General features: G+C 38.5%; 1 protein-coding gene across 4 annotated transcripts in view; it reads right to left on the bottom strand.

The window, feature by feature from the left end:
• Nucleotides 1-20261, bottom strand: part of LOC108901333 (inactive dipeptidyl peptidase 10) — a 231937-nt gene that overhangs the window by 67616 nt on the left and 144060 nt on the right. For all 4 annotated transcript variants that reach the window (XM_051072573.1, XM_051072571.1, XM_018702801.2 and 1 more), the window contains exons 2-3: nucleotides 12057-12171; nucleotides 9532-9627 (exon numbers count right to left, since the gene is read on the bottom strand). In XM_051072573.1, coding sequence (XP_050928530.1) covers nucleotides 9532-9627; nucleotides 12057-12171 — 211 coding nt within the window. The remainder of the gene's footprint in view (nucleotides 1-9531; nucleotides 9628-12056; nucleotides 12172-20261) is intronic.

Below are 20261 nucleotides of genomic sequence, written 5' to 3'. Positions count from 1 at the left end.
CCACATCTGCAGAATGGAGAAGAAAAAAGTGAAATATCGAACCATAATTATCTTTCAAATTGGCTAAAACAATACAGCTAAAAGCTCTGAATGCCACAAAATATCCTTAAACATTACATTTGTATATGTCATGCTGTGATATTTTAAATTGGAGCTGCAAGTAATGATTGCTTTCATTATCTATTTGTGCGTCTACTATAATTTCGGTAACTTTTTGTCAATAAAATGTCCAAATGTAGTCTAGAATACAAGGCATAAAAGCTTCAAGCTTCACTTTTGCTTTATAAATTAAGTAAATTATTAATTAATCACCCAATAATTATTAATCAACAGATTAATCAACTAATCATTTAATTTCATATTATTACTACATAATGTGTATAATGTGCTGTACACTGCAAGTATATACTGCACAAAAAATATAATATATGTTACATACCACAGCCTATATACTGCAGTATAATAATATATGTATTCTGCTCAGTATTAATATTGATATAACTTAGTCAGTTGAATAGCATGTATTATAGCACAACATACAGCACAGTACATTTAATGCTAAATACTACACATTGCTAAACTATGCCAGACCACTGTATGCTGAATACAACACTACACTAATATATGGCAGAGCCATTACTATTGCACATTTCTACAGTAATTTGGTCAACATATTAAAATTCTGAATTTCGAAACATCCTCCTCTTCACCAAGCACTGCTCACTGTCCTCTCACTGTTTTTTTTTTGTTTGTTTGTTTGTTTGTTTTTTAAACAGATACTGTGGATGGTGACAGACTCCATTCAAAGATGTTCCTACGAAATTTATATCAACATAGTGCACCTAAAAACTCGGATAACCACTCTCTGTAATGGCAAGCTGCCATTTAGGGTCCACTTCATTTCAGATTGCAACAGAACAGAGCCTAATGAAGTTGTATTGTATTATGCATGACATTTATTTTAACAACTTATCAGATTTGTTGTCCAATGTACCCAGATCTTTGCCATTTATTTGGGAGGCACAGTCACGGTTTTTTAATATTTTGTGTCTGGGAATAGACAGGAAAACAGTATATTTATGAGACTGTCTTATTCATCTGAGTGTAGTTTATTTGCTTCCAAATCATTTGGCATTTGGATGTAAACTGTGTTTTACTTGAATTTGTGATGCACCCACAATTTTAAGACCTCTTTTTCTACTTTTTGGATGGAGATAAGAGTATAAAAGGAAAAGAAACCCAATATTTCGCTCCATCCTAAATATAATGTTATGGCATGAAGCCATTTCACAGTCAGGTAAAAAGAGAAATGGCCTTTTTAGAAACTCTGAGGTATGTTAAGTTTTACCATTTAACCTGAAGATGATATAGTTTGACTTGTTTATGGTTTTGAGGATATTTTAACAAATCTTAAATTAACAGAGAGATGTCTGGTCATATAGTTTTTGAGATGCTTGCGTCTGAAATCTTGCATCATATCAGATAAACCCTGTTAACAGCCACAAAGCTGAGTTCTCTCAGTGAGAATGGGCAGTGACTGGTGTTTTTAACCCATGGCAGGCCTGCTGCTGAGATCTGTCAGCTCCTCACCTCTATCCAATATATCAGTCTTCCTTTCACAGCCAGGTATGAGCCAATCAATATCTTGCCTTGTTAGAATCCCACCAAATGACCTTTAACAATGACATTGTATTGTCATTAAGGCCAACATACAGAAGTTAGACATAATATCTTCTTATCACAGCAATGTGCTGTATCTTCATATGTATATGTATATATATATATCTGTATATGTTTATCGGGAACAACAGTTACAATGATTTTCATAAAGCCTTTATAAATACAAAGGGCTTGGCTTGAGCCATTTGTCTCAGTGGTGTATTAAATTTGGTGAAAGTCTGATTTCAGACAACGTTGGGGTCAGAACTATATCTAATTACAATAACAGATGTCTGTATCTTTATCTTGATTTTTAAATTAAAGGCCCTGCACAACCACAGTACACCCACACAGGTGATTTTACTTATTATGGCTCATTAGGCTTCTTCTCAGGATCATACATGAAGTGGGGTGAACCTTGTGTAATTACCTATTTATCATCATAGCTCCACCTACCTCCAACCTAAGCAGAGGTAAGCAGCCACAAGTGAAAACATGGGGGTATACAAGCCTTTCATATAAATATATGTTAAACACAGTCAAATAAGATGTTGTGGTTACTAGATACCATACCACTACCATAGCACTGTCTGTAAATATGCAGAAGTTACATTTCAGTGCCAATGTAGGTTTTGTTAGACTGATAACACTTGATGAAAGTTACTGTAGCCTCTTTCTGCCCCTTATGGTTTGACAGGCATATTAAATAAAAGAATCCTGGGAGTTTGCCTTTCCTCCCAGGGTTAAGATTCAGGTCATGAATTGACACTGATGGTATAATTTTCTATGAGCTGGACATCAATGGACGTGAACCATTTTTTTTAGCTGTCATATAATCTCTCCTTCTCTGTTGCTCACATGCAAACACCCAGAGTGTGACAGAAATTTCATTTCTTCACTTGATTGCCACAGTGATTTACACACCCTGGCCCTCCTTTTTCCCAGCCTAAACACCAGGCACTGCGATATGACGGCTTCCTGACAGCACTGCTTTCAGGGCTGGGCATTGTGATTGATTTTTCTATTTTGGTAACTCTTCCTAAGCTTGTTCATGTTGGGTTATTACACAAACAATGAAGCACCCCCAGTCCAACCTACAGAATGGAAAATGTTATTGAGAAATAGTAGTTACGATAACAGTGCTGAATCACCAGGCCTCTGATGCACTAATGGCTGTGCACATGTCTGACTTCTCAGCACTGTTGCTGCTAAAAATCACACACAATGAGAAAGGGCACAGACAGAACATTGGAGGATTCAATCTCTCTCTTTTAATCAGTGTCCCTCACTGCTCTGAGCAGTGATAATGGGCATGTCAGGAGCTGCAAAAATAGGATGGGCTAACAGGAGCTCAACTGATGGAGAAGACTTTAAGACACATAAGGCTTAACAGTGGGCTCAACTTCATGCTGGCTGGCATTAGAGTTCACACAAATGAGGAAGCTTTCCCAACCTGAATATTGTGTCTATGAGAAAAGGAAAAGAAAGAGGATTTGAGCGTGTGAGCCAATCAGTCCGTGCATGCAGCGCTGTCCGGCTGCATCACGGAACTGTCTGGCAGTAGCATGAAGCCATTAGCAACCGTCATGCTCTAACAGATGTATGTATGCGCTACACTCATTTGCATGTCAGCAGAGAGAAACGCGCGCGCGCACACACACAGTCGTCCCTGCAGTTATGCTTTAGCCGCAGTTCCCGGTACAGCTTGGGGAGTCTCTAATGTTAATTAATGGGAGGCACCGAAGCATGCGGTTCCCAATTAACCCCTGAGAATGATGCTGCAAAAGCTTACAAGTGGAAAAACAGCCTAAAAAAGAATGCAATTTACTTTTTCAAGACCCTGTTTCCCTGCTACGGATCCATATGTTGCAAACCACTTTGCAGATCACTGGCAGCTGACAGCACGGCTAATCTTTTCTTCCTTTTGCCACCATGCTGAGCGGCAGGGGAATAGAGATTAATTGGTGTGATCATGTAGCTAATTAGGAAAATGAAAGAAAATCAAGGTGGGCTGATGGCTCAACGTGCAAGGACCTACTGAACTGAACGGCAGAGAGACTAGTCATCCAGTGAGGAAAACAAGTCTGCTGGAACACAAACATCTCTTTGAAAATCAGACCATGATTTGGCATTGACATGCAATTACTGTATGCTTTGCACTTATTAAGGAAATGCGCACGCTATCTTAAGTCCACACACCCGTGAAATATGCCCACTAGCGTACAACTTAAGTTAGCACCCAGCTTCAACTTGGGTGACAGCCCATTCATTGGCAGACGAGCCAAGAGCTTCACATTGCATGCCAAATTCTTGATTTAGAATAAAAGGTGTGGAAGAAAAACAATGATTCGCCAAATATTGCCCCACAGTGAGAGTAATGGGATATGTCAGTGCCAAGGTAAGTGGTTCACCCAAGGGGAACATTGGTGGCAAAGATCATCTTGCCATTATGTGCTGCCTCTCTAGTGCTGATACAAATGAGTATCAGAAAGAATGGTATTTGTTTTCTGTGCTGCTCCAGACCTCCACAGATATGTTCAAGGACATCATTACCGCAAAATTAGAATATCATATTCTTCGAAAATATATACTTTTGAAAATGTTACTGTCCAATGGCCAAAACCCTGATAGAAGCTACATTTTTAGATACATTTTGTTATTATTTGATTACATTTTGGTGGCGGTTGTATTCAGACATAATGTCAGGCCCACGACAGCATGACAACTGCATGTACATGTTAAGACCCCACCTGTAAGCATGTACCTGTCCCTTTCACCTCACACGGTACCTTTGCCTCACATCTTTATTTTGTGTAATTTAATCATTTCAATTTAAAAAGAAATGCTACAGTCAAAGTTAATGCAACAAAAGCCCTGAGACAAAGTTTGATTTTTTCAGTTATATTTAGTTTTGGGATTTGTGGTATACAGTACAGATGTACAGTAATATCTCTAGTTTCTTCTCTAGGAGTGAAACTAGCAATAATTTTTAGAAGTGCATCAATAATAAAGAAATGCAGGCTAGAACATATTTGTAAATCTTGTGTTAGATTTTGGAAGGCAAAAAGACTACCACATTATTTGCTACTTATATTTTTATGTCTGGTTGAGGAGTCCCAAACGTCACCTTAACCTTCACAAATGGTGCTCTTCACTTCTGTGCTTAAAATCCCATACACTCGGAAAAACAGAAAATAAAGGATGGCCTTGTATAAAACATTTACTTTCACTGGGATTACCAGTGTTTGTAGAAGACTTGCGCATTAGAATAATAAGGAAGAAGACATCTACCCAGACATGACATTGAGGGTGAGTGGGAAAGTTGCACTACATAAATCAAGTCAAGCAGATGATGTGTTGGATGAAAACTGGGATTCTCCATTAGTTGAATCAGCATTAGTCGGCTTATGTCCGTAATTAGGCCAAAGTGGGAGCGCATTTATCACCGTCAAGGACGCACACTCGACCGAAGCTATGACTCTCCTTCAGCAGATGTCACCTCCCATTACCTCCTCAGTATCATTCTAAACTGAGTAACTACAGGCATGTCACCTTTGAATAATACAACTCGTGAAGGAAGCACGCATCTTTTATCAAGTTGATATGTACGTATTTATTCTGATTTATCCTGTCATTATTCTGTAATTATTCCGTTAGTGGTAGTTGTTCCATCTACTACAAAAAACTAAATCTCTCACATTGATGCACACTTAATTTAAGTACAGCTTTTCAGCAGCACCCAGTTTCATTTTCACATAATTACATGTGTGTATTTCTGGCAGCTGCCCAATAAAATCAGACATCCAAACAGTCCAGAAGGGATTTATTAATCTGTCAGCAACAAGCCCGCTTTTCAGGTCATAAAAAAAAGGATTAATTTGATTGCAGTGAATGAAGAGAACTGACAGGCAAGGCAGCTGACTAGTCATTGGGTGAAGTTGAGTGGTAATTTGTACGAGGTAAACAGTATCGACAGCTAAAGATTCAATAATGGATTTGCAGAGATTACTGCAGTACTGACCATTAACTGAGCTGAGCAGTGATTTATATGAGCTGGGAGATACAGTATACGCACAGGTGCGTACATGTGCACAGAGTTTCACATCATAAAGTTTGGCATTCATATACTTGGAGGAAGATCTGTATCATATGTGCTTTTGAGCTTAAAACAAGACATTCTGTTGAACTTGATTTTAGAGAGAGAAATGTGTGAGACATTATTGTGAAGTGTGTTGATAAAGCCTTGGGATAGGTGCATTTTTTACTCAAGTTAAAACATTTTCAAGTGATTATGGAATCACCCTTCAAAGATTATGGAATCAATTCAAAGATTCCATTTGGACAGAAAGATGCAACAATAAATAGTGTCGATATGCCTTTCTACAATATATCTCCTGGATACTTCTTTTGAATTATGTGCTTCCTTCCATACAAAATGTGTTAGTTTAAAACGTTGCTCCACTTCACTGACTGTTACTGAATCTGCTGAAGTGTTTCTGGCTTAGAGAGCCTAATTGTGCCAACTGATGTGTAAGTATGTCCACGCTGGGCCAATATAAACACAAAACGAGATGCCCCTTCTCGCACCAGATTGTCAGTAACAGGATGACGATGCCCAGCTTGTGACTCACTCAATCATGTGCGGCAGCAGCTAAATGTGACTTTTTTAATCTCATGCATCAGTGTGAAAAACAAACACACATCCAGTATTCACACTCACACACACACATTTACTCACACACAACAGCTGCAGGAGACTACGTGTGTCATTTTTTGCACATGTGCCCAACATTAACCAGATGTCTCCCTGTAATCTCTGTACAGATCTTCACCCATAGCAATCCTACTGACATGAAATTTAATTTCAGAGGAACACTGCGGGCAAGTGACATTCTGCGAATACTTGCCTTTCATGTGAATTAGAATGATAATATTCAGATTTGTGTGAAACAACATAAAAATGATTAAAAACAGACTGTAGAATTACTGTATTATAATAAAAACTTACATAAATATTAACCAGTGTGACTGATTCCATACTGTATGTGCCGGTCAACAGATTCACCATTGTAACCCACGAGTAAATGAAGGTTATAGTCATGATCATCATCATTGTGTTCCAGATGAGAGGGTGAGGCATTTCAAAGAAATAATGTCCTGCGAAAAACTGGCTCCATTAACCAGGGAGATGGAGGTGTACCAGATGAATCAAAGTGCTCTTAGCAGCAAATTTAATCTGTAATGATGCACTCCATTTGACTAATCATCAAGTTGTAATGTCAGACTGGAGCAACCATCCATCTCTAACTTTATATCGGCACTCATTTAACTGAGGTATCATTTCAAGTCATCAATATACTTGGACATCTATCTTGTATTGGAATTTTGTCTTCTTTTAAATATTGTTCACACTAACATATCATAAACAAATCAAGAGATACCTTATGACCTTATGTTTTTCAGCAAGTGGTGCTCCAACTCTGTCTTTTAACTTATAGGATAACTTGGAATCAGGGCCTTATTTCCCAGGGACGAAACTCAAAAACGGTGTATCTGGCTACTATAAACATTATACAACATTATGGATAGGATTCCTACAGAGATAGTCTTTTTTTATTGATACAATCCATTTTGTTTCACCAGAAACATCGCTATATATTGCTACCAAACTGCATTGACAAAAACAGTTCTTTTACCTCACAGACCATGGGAGTTGCTGGTCCACCACTGCTACAGTTAGTTAGTTTGTTTGTGTTATTGTGTGTCTTTCAGTGGTGGAATAAGCATTCAGATCCTTAACAAAAGTAACCAAACAATAACAATAACAACAGATCAAGGCAGCATTAGATTAGCAACTCCTGTGAGACAAGACTAAAATTATCAGTGCTGTGCTACAAAATTATCAGGGCCATGTGTGCACGGCTGCAACAATCCATTTACTTTTCAGTGAAGAATTGCCAAAATGCATGAAGTAGGATACAAGCTTAGTCCCATTTCACGAGTTGACTAAATTGAATATTTCTGCTTTTGAATTCACGCTAAAATCATAGTGACGCCATCTGTAAATAGGGGTCTGAGTGTGTTTGTTTGGTCCACACTGAGTTCAAAAGAAAGCCTAAATTAACCAAACTCACCAGGGAAACATTGAGGCTCATCAGCAAGGTATTCATTTACTGAAAACAGATGCACTTTCCCAGCAAAACTTACTGTCATATTAATTATAAATTACCTTTTTCTGTAGTATCTCACAATATACATGAGTTGATGTTTTAATTATAAAAAATTACAAATTATACAAAGAAAATACAACCAGTAATACACTGAGGAATTACAAATAATGTGTATGACACCTGGATTTCGGTTTTCTGGCATATGTGTGGTTATAAAACTACAGTAATGTTAAGTATGATCTGTTATTCTACTGCATTCCTTTTGCCCTTGATTATTAATTAGATCACATGATACACCCCTTCAGATTACCTCTTATTTATGAAAGACTTTCAACCCAAAACCCTCCAAGCCTCTGTCTAAAGGGGAAAAAAAAAAAAATCTAATTTTTTCTTCAAATCCTAGCGATCAATCTTTCCTCTCGCCCGTCTGTCTGTTATCTTCTCCCATTTGTCTGGGGTCTATTTCGCCCCATCCATCCACAAACCACCCTATAAAGCTAACTTTTCTGACTGCCTCATTGCACAACATCGCTGCTCTAGCTGTCAAGCCTGAGGTCAGCTCAGGGAATGAGATGGCGTTGCGAGGATAGTGGAAAAATGTCACCCGGGAATGAAATATTGATGGACAGAAAGGCCTTGCCTCTTTCTCTTGCCCCCCAGGCGTGGATTGAGAGTCACACAGTTGATGGGCAACAAAGAGGAAAGCCAAAACAAACACACTAATCCGCAGGAAAGGAGACAGACGGAGAGCGATGTGGGAACACCACAATCCTGTCCATCCTTTCCCTCGGAGGTACCCTTATCTTCCTCCTCCATCTAAGCAAGCCATAATCAGATTCACTTGCACTCCACTTGATGTGGTTTATTTTCAGCCAGAGCCTGCCAGGCTTAACATGTGATCCCCTTCTGGCAAATAAGGAATCAATACAATGTAAATAAGCAGAGGGAAAATAAATCCCAACGTCTGAATTTGCATAAATAGAGGCAAGGTAAAGCAAGGGTGCAACATGTCAGCCTTGTTTAAAACTGTCTGCTGACAGCAGAGAGAGATGTCATCTCCCTCCTGCTGAACAAAAGCAGTCCTATTGTTTGCTTTTGCAAAGCACACTCAGAACTCATCCAGATGTCATTCATGTCAAGCACGAGAGTCCAGGTGTGTTTTGTATAAATATATGTACAACTGCATGAAGTAAGGACAGGTAATGCAGGCAGCATACCAGGCCGTCACTCAAGTCACTGTATATTTCATGAGTAATAATGACTGTTTTTGTCATTCCATGGAGCAGGAAGATATTAAAGCCTTACGACAACCAAACAAAAATCAAGCCTCATAGTAACATTTCCATGTGTTGTGTTTTGTAGTACATAGAAGCAGAAATCGCCTCAGGTTCAGTGACCATTGTATAAAAATACGATGGGGCTTCAAAACGTTTGTGGAAAAAGTACATAGCTAAAAATCATATGCAGGGATTTTGATCTCAATGCACCTGTACGTTCTCGTACTAACGTATCATAACATGTTCTAACATGAACCCTTAAATGCATGTTGCAACTCAAAAATAAACATCATAACTTAAACCGTTTTTTCCAACTGTCCCTTTTACCACAAACTTTTTGAAGCCTCCTCATACACTTATCTACATCCATTTCAGTACCCCACTCATTTGCATTCATGACTCAAGGAAATAACAGCAAAACTCACCATTGATCCACTTCGCCTCCGGGTCATGGACCTTGAACTCAGGTTTGAACAAATCCTCCACAGTCAGTTTGGTGTCACTTCCAGCTTGGTTGTCAGCTGCAAAAAAAGAGCCACACATTAAGTGGAATAGCTATTGCATGTTTTCTCCAGTTATTAAGCATCAGTTCTAACTGCTTCAAGCATGCACACAGTTCAAAATCAATCTTTGGCATTAGCTGACCTTGGTTTTCACCACTGGCATTTAGATGTTTTCTTGGATCTTTTAAGACACATTTCTTGGCACTGAAAGCATCCTGAGGATACATAACCTGTGTGTATGTGTTAGAGACTTAGCTTTCCAAACACAGGTATACAGGTGCAGTTAGAAAAAAGTACTGTACACCACATTTTTACATTGTTCTGTTTGATCCTGACAAAATCATGCATCAAATACACTTAAGTACCTGTATTAGATTTTGACCCATATTAAAGTATGGTGACTATTATTGGTTGATTATAGCGCCTAAAAGATATATCATATTAACACATACATCAGAGAAATATCACCCAGGTCCACACTTCAGGCTTCAGTTTCTTTTTTTTTAAGTTTCTTTTGCATGCCTGCCTGTGTATTTCTGTACAGTTCAGTTTTGCAGCTCTCGTCAAGAAGGCAGCTGTTTAAAGCAAAAAATGAAAATAAAATGGCTCCCATAAACCCCACCACATAAAACACACACAACCTGTGTGGCACAAAAAGTTAATGAATGTAGCTTCAACGATCGGGTTACAAAATAGGATTCTGCCGAAAATTTTAATCAGCAGTCAGCAGTTACCACAAGGCTTCCATGTTTCTAATTCAACAAGAAAAATGAACAGACAGATGTAGGACAGGAGTGTCCTTTTAAACCAGATGTACATAAAGGAACTCTCACTCACACACACACACACCACACACACACACCACACACACACATACATACACACAATGAAAAAGATGCATGTGGAACAATATATTTTTTTTTTTTTTTAACAATGGCATTTCATATGTTCATTAACATGATCATTACTGGGCTAGAAAATCCTCAAGCTGCTCCAGCATTGCCTCTGGAAATGTTTCATTTTTAATTATGAAATGTTATGCTTTTAGCATAAAGAGAATGTGCCAATTGTAAGCTCCTTCTGAATAGGACAGCTGCTGATTGTGAACAGAATAGGAGGGCCAAGTCATTTTGAATGTCAGCCATATTGGCTTTCCTTGATAACTCCACACAGCATGTTTGTTTATGGAGGCAATGAAAGTCTAACCAACCGTGGAATACACCAGGGGAGAGTGTGGCTGCATGGGCAGTGGATTGAGATGATTTTACATCTGAGTAACACTGGGTGTTTTTTTTTTTTTTCACAACTTTGGTGGCAGGTATACAACATATACAAGCTAAAAATCTTTTTAAAGTTGATACGACTGACATATGAGGAAACCGTTAACATATTTACACGTGCAGCAATCACAGAGCAACATTATCATCCATTTCGAGTTGTGTTTCTGGCCACCTGACAAATGTAAGCACAATATTCACACTCCTTTTAGCAGCTGGTTGGGGGTCAACCCAACCAGAAAAACATCTGCTAAATGCTTCACTATGTTCATTAACTATTTGCTAACTTTGTCCGTCTCCTGTTTGATGCAAGCCAGGTAGTGTGAGTTAAACAGAAGTTTCTCACTGTAAACAGCAGTAAAACTAATGGTGGTAAAATCAGAAACTATCAGCTGAAAGACACTAAAACAGTTGAGTTGAGGCTAGTACAGATTTGTTGATAATCCTCTGTGGGTTTCTCACTTTGACTAAACCCTTTCACATTATCATATGATGCATTATTCATATTAAAAAAAAGTGAAACTTTAAGTTGGACACTAGACAGAAATCAGCAGTGGTATTAATACACTATTAAAACAGCCAATTGGCTTCAATTGGTTGAGCAACTCAGTTTGGTGTATTCTTCCAATCTCATCCTTAGAATTCTGTACAGCTCAAATATTTTGGAGGGAAGCTGCGCGTTACTGACACATTTGGGAAAGGAATAATTAGTTCATCCATGGCCGTGTATGTTTATGACAGGCAAGAACTTTCAACACGTTTAGACTTTTACAGCATTGAGGATTCCTGTTGAAGTCAACTCCAAAATACTTAAAGCTGCTTTAATTTATGATTAATTCATTTATTATTAAAGATTCTGCTGTCATTTTGTCAATCACAATTGAATCTGTGGGCCCTAAAACCAAAACGATGACCTTAAAGAAGCTTAAAAGCCTGGTAGAGCTGAGGGAAACTGTTAGGTGTTAGGTGACGATTCTCTGTGGGATTATCCGTATACACAACCTTTTCACAATACGTACAGTCATTTGATCCATTGTAAATTTTTGCACAAAAGCAGCTTTGGCGTCTTAATGTCATGTAAATTTGACCCATCCACCCACCCTAAACCTGCTGCCAAGTACACGTGGGGCCTTTAAGACACAGAGCAGAGCACAATCACTGATATGTTACCTGGTGTTAGGAGGATGACAGACATGGTGATCAGGGAGCAGACCACCAAGATGACCAGCAGAGCAATGGCAATCCCCTTCCAGTTCCTCTGAGGAGGACTCACCCCACCTAGGTCCTGTAGAGAGAGAAAGAGAGAGAGAGAGAGAGAGAGAGAGAGAGAGAGAGAAACGGAGGTCAGAGAGGAAAAAAAATACTAATAGCGTATTTTTAAGATGTGCCTCTCCCTGCTGACAGAGTACACAATAGTCTCTTTTACATTGAGTAAAGGGTCTATTTTCTCTGCTGCCGAATGTGGTTTCTTGCAGGGAGCAGGTGGTGGTGATGGCCACTTGCAAAGAGCTTCAGCCATTGTTGCCTTTACAATACAAGAGGTTGGAATACAACCTCTGAGCAGTGCTGCATAAAGCCAAGGCAGTCTAGGCACTACAGTGAGTCACTATCGGAAAGGGCCGGCTGGGGCTAACTGGTTGGTTTGCTACCTTAATTAGAAGAAAAGAAGTAATAGAACTAGAAGCAAAACACTGCTATTGCTTTCTGCCACTGGAGACAGCACCTGCTGAGTAAAGGAAATTCAATGCTGAACCTGCAACGTTTCCTCTGGCCTGGACTGGTAAGTAAACAGCTGGTAATGCCAACGTTGGATACCAAACCTTACAAATAGCTCCTTTAAATTTTATAGATGTGCTACTTAGAAACTTGATTATTGTTATCAACACCTTAACAGACACCAAATGTAATGTATAAAGCTAGATATTTGTTCAAAGAAAGCCAAATGAAATGAAAGCCAATATAAAAGCATAACAATGCAGCTCCATCCTGATGATCACTTACTGGACACACTGCACACACTGCTAATGTTTACAGTACCTATTAAAATGGGTCACTGAGAGATATTGTATTGTCAATCCAACCTCTTGCACAGTGAAGGGCTTTGTATGAGCCTGTAAAGCCTGAAAATGAAACCCTGAGATTCTAATTCACGTTTCAGTGCTGAAAAGCTGGAAAGTGTTTGCATGGTTCAATCATTCCTTGACCAACCTTTGCTTCGGGTTACAGCTCCAACCTGTAGAAAACACAGTCTGCCTGCCAAGAGTCACTCTCTCTGCAGCTGAGTTGTGTGTTATGAACCTCAGACAGAGATGTCACTACATCTGGCAGATGAGAACTTCCAACTGCAGAAAAGGCTCAGTTTGAGCAATCTAAGTATGCTGTGTTTGATAGTATCTACAGTGAAATAGCTATCCAGGGGAGTTTGTGAAGCTTTTTCCTGCAACGCCATGTCTGAGTCCTGGTATAAGAGGGTCTTAAGATGGGTCTGCTTCCTCTGATAAGGTGAATTCCCACCTATAAATTTCTCCACTCTGTGACATCGCCTGGCCTCAATTACCCACAAAACCCTGCAGGTGAAATGCAGTGATTACTGGCCACCAACCCACTACTACACCTTGATTGGCCGGAGGGGAGGGGAAGACCAAATGACTGACAATTAGAGCTAGGCCCTGCTTTTACAAAGAAGCTTTCTTTATATCTCTCTCAGATTTTCTCTAAAATCCATTTTGCAAGCCCTTGAAATGGTGCTTTAAAAGCAGTCTTTTTGTATCTAAGTCATGCAAATGAAATACATGCTGATTGATGAGCCAGTCATAACTGAAGTATCTCCAGGTGTTTCACGTGTACCACAAAGGAGCATACAGAGTAGACAACATTGCCAGCTGCAACACAAATCTACCTTTTTTTTTTCATTATTTTAAAAGTGAACATGAACTTCAGAGTACTTGCACCATCTTGAATACATAGAAGCAGTTCATTGTCACCATGACCGCAGAGACATATTACATGGATATAGTTTTACATTAATCACAGCCCCCATTGGACTCATAAGAAGGATCTATTATCAGGACTTGGAACAGTGCTCATTTCATTAATAGTACAAAAGGCTGACGTGTCCTTGAAAACTGACAGCAACTCTAAATTGCCCTTGTGCCTCCATGCATGAGATCCTTTCTCCCTCTCCTCTACACTTTCTCCCTGTCTCATTTTCTCCCTCAATTTTCTATTTAGCCACTTTTGAGTCATCATCCTCAATTTATTGACCTAATTGCGTGCAATGATAGAACCAGTAAGAGAATTTTGTCCCGCTTAGTTTCTTCATTACCACTATTGCAGATGCATAGAGAGGTCCCTGATAAACGGTTGGCTTAGGCAGAAGGAATGAGACAGCAACTGGACTTTATCATAATCATTAGACCCTCATCAGAGGAAATACATTTCTCAATAAATCTATTTAGACTGGATGGCTGGGGCCTTTGTGGCCTCTTTAATGAAATGGAACCGATAAGCGTTGCAAGCATTGTTAGATTAAAAATGCTTTAATTGCAAAGACAAACCAAAAAATAAAAAACTATCTCGCTAACAATGTGACATCAGAACCATTACTTTCTGACATTAACATTATTCAATGTCATCTCTACTACTATTACTAGTATGCCACATCTGACCACATCACAACTAAACATAAACACACACTGTAACTCAAATTGATTCCTTAAGAGCATTTTTCTGTCCTCTGCTTTTCTGGTGATTTTCTGCCAGCATGTCATTCACTTTCAAAATGTGTTTATTTACTTCACATAAAGGTGCAAGTCTCTGCTACAAAAGGACACACAGGGTTATAAATAAACTCCTGACAGGTTGGTTAGTAACAACAAGAAAGCTGGTGCCTTAATTTTCCTGTGCCTGAAAGTAAAAGCACAAGGACAAAGAGCTGTTCCTATGAAAATATCTTTTATTTGTCCAATTTTCCCTTTTGTTTAGCACCGTCAATATGACACCAGGAAAACTACAGGAGTCTGACAGTTATTGGTTACATGCTTTGCCATCAAAAAATGTATGTCTGTGTTGTGCACAGTGTCAGCTCTTGGGAATGTCTCTATAGCCTTTGCCAAAGTGATTACATAATTGCATATACTTAAATGTCAGAGCAAAATGTCAATATAGCAAAAGTGGTAGAAGCAACCCCTGCTCACTGAATACCTAACTGGAAAATACAGTGAACCAACCCACTGAATGAGCACAAACGAAAAAATTATATCCTTAAAGCCAGAGATGGAAAACATCACATTAAGCTATAGGTACACTGGCTAAAGAAGTCATATAAATAGTCCTTAACTGTTACTTTGATTATATTTGTGATTTTATTATTTTTTACACCTCCGTTTTAAGAGCAACTTAGCTTTTTGTTGTGTTGTTCAGCAATCAGGAGGTAGTATCCTCTGACAAAAAAAAAAAAAAAAAACTGGTTTCCACTTTGAAAAGCATCATTGCCCTGGCCAGATTGACAAAATGTGCTATGACAATAGCATTACTAATAGTGTTTAACATATGTTGGAATGATACCTACACAATATTGAAATCAAGAAACAACTTTACTGAAAAGAGAAATCTATCCTTTGGGTGTTTTTTGAAATTTGACATACATCAATAGTTTGTTTTATGAAGCAGATACACCTCTATTTAAAAGTAATGATAAACTCAGGGAGAGGTGTGTGTGTATGTCTTTCTTTCCTCTGGCAAAGTGAAGCGTAATATCCACAGGCAACTGATGAAATCACACAAATTTCCCTCTGTCTTTATGTTTTCATCTTTATGTTACTGATTTTGACCAGCAATCTTATGAGCTCTCCAGTTTCACTGTGGGCATGCTAGCTGGGGAAATAAAGTAAATCCACCAATAAAAACTGATGTTTTATTCTGTTTACACACCATGGAGCTTCCTTTAAAACCATTTTAATCTATTCAGTTCTGATATTAGTCAGCCTGGGGAACGCAGCTGGTTCTGAGGGCCTGATACTACATAGGCCTTACATTACAGAGGTCTATAGGAATGTGGATTAAACAAATCTACACTTTTGTAGTGTTCACACCCTGCCAACATCTCATTTCTGATGTGAATTCACAGAAATACCTTTCCCATCTCTGCTGACTGTTGTCACTCTGACAAGCAACCCATTTGGATTACATTTTTAATTTTTTGTTTGTTTGTTTTTTGTCTGTATTTGTTCACATCTTGGCCAACTGGCACCATTAAAAGTATGCCAAATTAGCTTAGGGTAGTTCTTGTCTGCACTGTCCTCATGGATGTACAGACAAATAACACTGGTTTACTTTGATACTGAAGAAAACTGAAAAATTGTTAATTCTTAGGCAAGTTCTGAAGCATCCTTTTTGTATAGTTTTAAAGTGCATTTATTTTTATTTTATTTTAGACTTTGACTGAGTTATGACTCTGAGAAGGAGGAGTGTGATTTTTGACTCAAATTCATGCACCCCTCTGGGGAGATTTTTGGCTTCCTCTTTTATTAATATTTTATTCCCCCACATTCCCTATAATATTACATCCTGTCCAAATGGGGTTTAGGAAGGTTACAAAAAATTAAAAGGAAATCATAAATGCGCTTAAAGTCTATTGAATCTTAGTGTCCGAACAGAACAAGAAGATATACTACATGCATGCATGTGAAAAAATTCTTTCCTCTTATTTTACTTCTATTACTTATTATTTATTTATTCAACCCAGACAATGATTAGACCATCTTTTAATTTAACTGACTCTGACTGTAATTCTACCTGGCTCTCTCTGGGGCAAATTCCATCACACTCAATCAATACAATCAATTATTCATCAAGTCAAGTAGGCCACAGAAAATAATGGGACACATTTGTTGTTAGGGGCATAGCTGAGTGAACAGTGATGATGGTGTTAATCCATGCATGAATTCCAGCAGGACCTGACTGACACCACTGCTGTTAACAACAAAATATTCAGGCAGTGCACAAGAACTTATTTAAGGTATGGAAATAAGCACAAGTTTGTCAGTTTGTTTCATTACAATTTTTCTTATTTATAATTGACTTTGGTGCTGCAGCAATAGATTATTGTACTTCCATAAAGTTGGTGCCCTTGCGAGGGACAGATTTTTAAAAGATGTTCAAAATTGAACCAGCAAAGGTCAAGATGTCCTGACTTTTAGTCCCTAGTGTGGATCAAGCTCCAAAACTGGAGTGTTACACATCCCATAATGCAACGTCATAGCAGTGCTATTCAATTGACTTTGTCAGACAGTCCCTGCCTTGTAAATGGCTTTCAAATGCCATGCCCCCTGACTGTAATAAAGGCTGTCTGTTTTAAGTTCTAAGTTGGATGACCCTGGTGGCATTTGGTGGCTATTTTGTCACACATTCTGGATCTGGCTCAGTTTTTAGAAAAATACCCAATTTCCTTTCAACTCTGCTCTTTCAGTCACATTCTCTGCTACAACTACAAAATGTAATATTTGCAGGGGGTTCTCATGATGAAGAGGTGAACGACAAGTCCTTCATTTAAATATCTGCCATCCAAGTTGTGCATGCAAAACATCAGTGATCTAATTGCTTTTCATCGATGACAAAGAAGAATTCATTCTATTTTCACTGTGTTGTTCTTATTTTAGCCTCTATAGCTTCGGCAGCTGCAACACACACCACACACCCCCCCCCCCCCCCCCCAAGTGAGAAGAGAAATGAGTGAGGAAACGGGTTAATGAATGTCTCAGAGACAGTGACAAAATAGTCAGTCAGTCCCTACATTACAACTAATGTTACTAATTCGATGAGATTACTAAAAGCAACAACTTAAAACAATTCTATAAGGGATTTGAAATTATTCTGATTTAAAAAGTGGATTCGATAATTGGATCCAAATTCAATAAAATGCTATGGAACCCCATTGCTGGATATTACACTTCAGTCTTCACAGATGACTAGTAAAATGAACTTTATCTGTAAAATCAAGTAGAGTGCCGGTTTAATTATTTGCCTACAATTTCAGTTACATCACTTGCAGTGAGATTATTCTATAACATTTTCAATAATCCATGTTTGGAAGGCATCTGCGTTTAAAAAACAAAGGGGGGGAAAAAGGCAGTAAAGACAACGACAGGACAATGGAGAAAAACTCTCCTGATTGCTGCAGCGCAGTCCCTCAACAATCACATGGCTGAACTGTGTGCTAACAGAGGCCATTTTCTGTAATCACCTCATCTGTCTTTGAAATAGCAAGAATAGCCTACAAGACTGAGAGAAAACAACTTAATGTAAAGAAATACATGATTACAGGAGGGTTATAATGAAAGCAGGGGCAGAACACAACTGGAGAGAGGACAGACAGTAGAGCTGATTCCTGCTTGTTTGCACTGACTGAAAATTTAACTTGCGGTGTATTTATAGTACTTATATGCTATATTATACATATTGTACAATCAGTCTGAATTTGGCATCAAGCTGTGTTACTGTGAATGTTGTTAAAGGAGCAGCCCCTGTTTTTTTGGGAATGTGTCTGCTGTTGGTCACTATAGCTAAATTTAGGCGATTTGCACTGCTGGTCCCACCCTCCTCTTCCTCAGCTGGAGATAATAAATGAGACCAGCCTGTCATGAAGAAGAAGAAAGGGAAAAAAAAAAAAAAAAAAAACAACCACAGATGTTCAGTGTGTATTCTGAACATCTCTGCATGTTAGGATCTGCCCTTTCAGCTGTTGCTGAGTGTGATCTTTATTGCTGGCTTCACCGCAATTGAAAGCAATAGGCGATGTCAGCAACAAGCTGGAACACAGTAAATAGGGACACATACAGACTGATATAGATTATTGTTATGTTATAGTTAAAAAGTACATGTCTCAGCACCTACACGTGTCCTTTTACTTCTTGTACTGGTATAAATCTAACTTTCAAAATGGGGGAGGATGAGAATGATAAAACATTATGGAAAATGAAAATGCTAATGCCGCCTCTGAGATGTTGGATTAAGATTCCTGATATTAATCAAACCCTTAGCTTAGAAGCTAATTAGCTTCTTCCTCACTGGCTTGCTGTGTACACTTGTGTGCATGGCCCGTACATACAAATGCAATACTTTCAGAGGAGTCAGGCTATTTATAGAGCTGTGAGCTTACCCTCTCCTGGACTCTGACCTTGGAGAGAGTGTGACAAATGACAAGCAGCATTTCAGCAGAACCTGAGCCATTTTAACAATGACAGCAGGTCGTAGAGGGTGAACAAAAATAATGCCATCTGTACGGGCTTATTTTTGTTTACCCATGAAATACCATTTCTCACTACCTCGTGAAATCATTGACAGCCACAGCCAAAGACGAGCCGGGGTCTTGCGGCTTAACATCTGAGATCGATCCGCTGCCTAACAGGAAACGGCAAGCGTAGCTACATGTTGTCATCTTATTGTATTTAGCATTATCAGCCTTGCCCTGAAGGACACTGCCATTGGCCTCTGGTCCTTGGGAGATAATTCTCAATTAGTCACTGTCCCTGCCATATTGACTTCAGATACATAAGGCTGTTGACTCACACAGCAGGGCAATGATATTACTGAATATTAAAATGAAGGACGAGATTAGCAATACTGAAGCGAGAATCACATCATTAGTTACTGGCGTACCAGAGACAATGCTGCAAAAAAATGACTTGTGGCTCATATTTCATATATTATTGAGCTCTCAATGAAGAACTGATAGAAATAAAGGAAGTAAAAGCAAGACTATCTGAAAATGCTTTCTAGATGGTAACCTTTTCGTTTGAGGAGCCATTTACCTGATTTTCTTTTTCATTTCTGTCCAATGCTTCACCATTATTGTGAAGGCCATATTCACATTTATGAATGCACTTCTTCTCACAATGCTGTATGCAAATTTGAAATTGGGAGTCTGAGCACAGGTTTCATGTACCTATTTGAGTAAGAATATAAAATCTCTTTAATCAAAATATGACATGGATTTATTTAATTTCGTCAAACTGAAAAAGCCTACATGATCTCCTGCATCTAAGTAGATTAACCTCTGCTGGTTTAATGGATGTATAAGTCTCAGTGCAAACTGCATGTAATTCTATTTCAGCTATTACAGCTGACTTTTGAATTCAAAATAAGCCATGTCATAATTCATGAATCAATGAGCTTTTCAGAATGAAAAGATGATTTGTTTAAATTACCTGTACTAAATTCATACAATACCTTGTGCCCACATACTGATTATAGTCTCTGCAAAATGTATTGTATCTTCCGCTCAGTAAGCCTCACATAGAGTTCTGTTACCAACAGTTAGACTTAGATCATGAAAACAAAAAAAAAAGGGCTGCAACATACAGGCCTCCTATTTGC

The sequence above is a fragment of the Lates calcarifer genome, linkage group LG1, assembly GCF_001640805.2.
Source record: "Lates calcarifer isolate ASB-BC8 linkage group LG1, TLL_Latcal_v3, whole genome shotgun sequence".
Taxonomy (NCBI): domain Eukaryota; kingdom Metazoa; phylum Chordata; class Actinopteri; family Centropomidae; genus Lates; species Lates calcarifer.
The sequence above is the reverse complement of the archived record's forward strand: the minus strand, read 5'-3'. Positions and strand labels throughout refer to the sequence as shown.